This window comes from Lolium rigidum, chromosome 1, assembly GCF_022539505.1.
Source record: "Lolium rigidum isolate FL_2022 chromosome 1, APGP_CSIRO_Lrig_0.1, whole genome shotgun sequence".
Lineage (NCBI taxonomy): Eukaryota > Viridiplantae > Streptophyta > Magnoliopsida > Poales > Poaceae > Lolium > Lolium rigidum.
Window position 1 is genome coordinate 79,744,701 of NC_061508.1, and position 3,391 is coordinate 79,748,091.

At 50.2% G+C, this 3,391-nt stretch overlaps 1 protein-coding gene across 1 annotated transcript; it reads left to right on the plus strand.

Annotated features, from left to right (window-relative positions):
* The first annotated feature begins 2,617 nt into the window (after nucleotides 1–2,617).
* On the plus strand, nucleotides 2,618–3,144 carry LOC124676365 (protein LE25-like). Its single transcript, XM_047212443.1, has 2 exons — nucleotides 2,618–2,781; nucleotides 2,890–3,144. Exons 1-2 carry the CDS (start codon nucleotides 2,695–2,697, stop codon nucleotides 3,043–3,045), a joined length of 243 nt encoding a protein of 80 aa, XP_047068399.1. The 5' UTR covers nucleotides 2,618–2,694; the 3' UTR covers nucleotides 3,046–3,144.
* Nucleotides 3,145–3,391: the final 247 nt, after the last annotated feature.

Genomic DNA, 3,391 nt, shown 5'->3' on the forward strand with positions numbered 1-3,391 from the left:
ACATTAGAGAAGCGGAAGGTCGAGCCATCATCGTTGAGAGAAAGGTCGAGCCGCTTTGGCCTGATGCTCGCAGGGGGCACGCGCTGACCTTGAGAGGGTGGGGAAAAAGAGGGAGGCCAAGACAGGACAGCACGGGCGAGGTTGCTGCTCTGCGGCAGAGGCAGGGGGAGCGGAGGCGCGTGAAGAGGAGCTATCTCACAGGTAGCCATAGAGCAGGGGATGGGCTGGGAGTCGATCTGATTTGGGGAAGAAGGGGGAGCGAACGAGGACGCAGGGGAAAAGGTGCGGTCGGGAGAGGCCAAAAAGGAAGTCGTTTGACCAAGCGGAGCGGTGGGCCTGGGCACGGGGTCGAGCGGGTTTGACCGGTAGCCCACCACGTCTCCAACACCGTCGGTGGAAACCGCCAAAGGGGGGCCCACGGAGCTGCATGCATGGCCGAGGCCAGCAACGTCCAGAGGAGCGGGAGAGACGCTCTCCGAGCTGCCGCCAGCAGCGCCGCCGCAGAAAGGCACGAGCTCCCAACACGGAGGCCACGATGGGAGGGAGGCGACCGCCGCGGCCGCCGCGCGCCCATCGCGGTGCAGGAAGTAAGCATATTTACCAAGGCGGAAGGTTTTCTGCGCAAGGAGGAACTCGCGGATAGCCGGCGAGGCAGCCAGAGCGGAAAACCTTGCGCCACCATGGCTCCGCACCAGAAAAGAGTCCGGCGAGACCGTGAAATTGTAGTTAAGGGCGTTAGCAACGCAGTGTCTGTTAATCCGGGGGGAGAGACTAGCCGGTGTAATCCAAAATCGAACAAAGGTGCACGAACCACCGAGCGAACTTGCGACCTGGGAGTGAAACATAGAGAGAATGTATTCGAGGAAGCGCGCACCTGGAGAGAGGCCGGCACGCCGGCAGTTCTGGACGCAGGAGCAACTGCGGGCTCTGGTGCTGCACCACCGGGGTCGCTAGGCACGGTAGTTGGGGAGGCCGAGCTCGGAGGGATGGCGTCGGCATCAGAAGCTCCGGCCCCAGGTTCCCCTACCGCCGCAGGGACGGTGGAGGCGCCCGGCGGCGCAGCCAGCAGCGACACGGCGAGCGCGAAGGGGTGGGTGGGTAGGAGTAGGTTAGGAGGGACGGAGCCTAAGGCTAGGGGCGGGGCGGCGCTGGTCGACGAGAGGTCGAGCGCCGGCGACGGGCTGTCGCCCACGGGAGCGCGAGAGCTCCCCGAGCGCGGTGCCATCTCCGTGCTAAAATAATTTTAGTAATGTATACCATTCGCTATGCTATTGTATAGTCAAGCGCATCCATAATCGGCAAGACAGGTAATACGAAGATCATCATTATTAGGTCGAGCCCAATGAAAGCACTAATGCGGTAGAACTTTCTATTTTCTGTAATAACGTGAGATATTAAACATTTGGAGGCAACCCTCCTAGGCTTACAGATGGTCACACACCTAACATGGTAGCCCAGTGGCTTACATGGATGGGCACAATCTAGTAATCTACCGAGGTGAACTAGCCCAGAAGGAGTGGTGCAATAGGAGGAAAAAAAACGAGGCTACAGTACAAAGAAAGTTAACATACGAGACTTGAAACAAAGAGTCTCTTGGAGAAAACAATTAGTTACCATCCAGATACGAGAACAAAGGTAGATTTAAGTCCGCCTAATATGAATATCACTCAGTTGGCGCGCCCTAGCTATGTTCTTGTATGTCTATATCGGAATGTGTATATATTTCATTATCTTTGCAACAAGGTGAATTTAAATGATTTTGGATAGTCCGATATGTTGGTGCATGATCGATTTTGGAAGTGGCGAGTCACATTTATTTCTCTTGTTGTTGTTTTTATTGTTTGGATGGTAAGCTGGTTTTTCCACCAGTAAATATTTGTAAGATCTAGTTATAAAAAAGCAAGGATATATGCCTTTCCTCTCAACATTAATTTGTATATATACTAACGATACATGACTTATAATCTATAAGTTGAGAATTGGTATAAATCTTAGAAAATATAAGCATCTAAACATTTTCAAATTATGTATCAATTTAAATACCACTAAATTAGTTATTGAAAATAAAAACTTGCATTTTCGTGAAGGACATACATTTATATCAAAGATATCAAGTACAACCGACCTTCATAAGAAGGTAATGCTAAGCCCCAGTTTAAACATCGTATATACACACAGCTAAAAACGAAAAATAAATTAAAGCTCCGGTTAATTGGTCAAAGATCCGCAGCATCGAACCACTGCCGCAAAACACCAATCACGAAGCTAAACCTCGTCATGTGGATGGTTTTGACGTGTAATCCCCGTAAGCGAAATTTTGCATAGTAAATAAATAAAATTGTGATTCGCTAATGCTAACATGTCAAGCTAATGGTGGAAGCATCTAAGAACTTTAAGTCAGTTTGGTCTATTTTAACTCCAAATCGAATCACACCACTGGCTACTACGTGTCCCAACACGCGTCCGGAAACCAGAGCACGCAGGATCAAGGTGGCAGTGTTGTTTGCACCTGGCGAGCCTGCATCGTGCCACGCAACGGTCCTGCTGTTTGGGCATCGAATAGACCGCTCTATATACCATCCGTCCTATCCAACTACACAAGCTACCACCTCATCTTTCAGCCAGATCGAGCAGAGTGCAACCAAGCAGATCGAGTGGTCAGATCAAAAGAGTGAACGCAGACTTGTGAAAGATATGGCGACCATCAAAGCGAAGGTCCAGGACGCCGCTTCCTCCGCCAAGGCCGGCATCGACAAGGCCAGGGCCACCGCCGGCGAGAAGGTTCGTCCTCCGGGCGCACGGCTAAGTTTCTGCTGTACTTATTATCCCCTCTCTCTGTCATCTGCTTCTGTTTACCTTGCCCCTTGCCCGGTTGACGTGTGTGTGCAGATGGAGAAGGCAACGACGACGGACCCGATGAAGAAGCGTGATGCCGAAGAGAGCAAGGACGACCGCAAGCTCAAGGTAGCCTCCGATGAGCGTGAAGAGAAAGAGGACCACGCTGCCCAGAGGTCCGGGAGGCGCACCATCGTCACCGGTACCTAGGCTGCCTTTAGAGCTAGTCCTGTTGGGAGAATGTGTACTAGAGTAAGGTCACTTGTTAGCTGAATCAGTCAATCAGAATAAACGGCAGTTCCTATGCGACTTGATCCTTGCTCCCGAGTGTTGCAAGCTGAAGTCATGGTCCATACATAAAACACAATTTGTTGTTTGACTCGTACAAAATCTGCAGTTTTCCAATTATATTTTACAAAACCATACCTTGTTTGGAAAATTTTGTGAAAATTATCTCAGCCAAACCCTAAATCTTCATTTATTTCAATAAACAAACCGTATGATTCTAGTGTCTTAGGTTGGTTTAATTTCAATTTTTTCCAGAAGTTCCTGAATC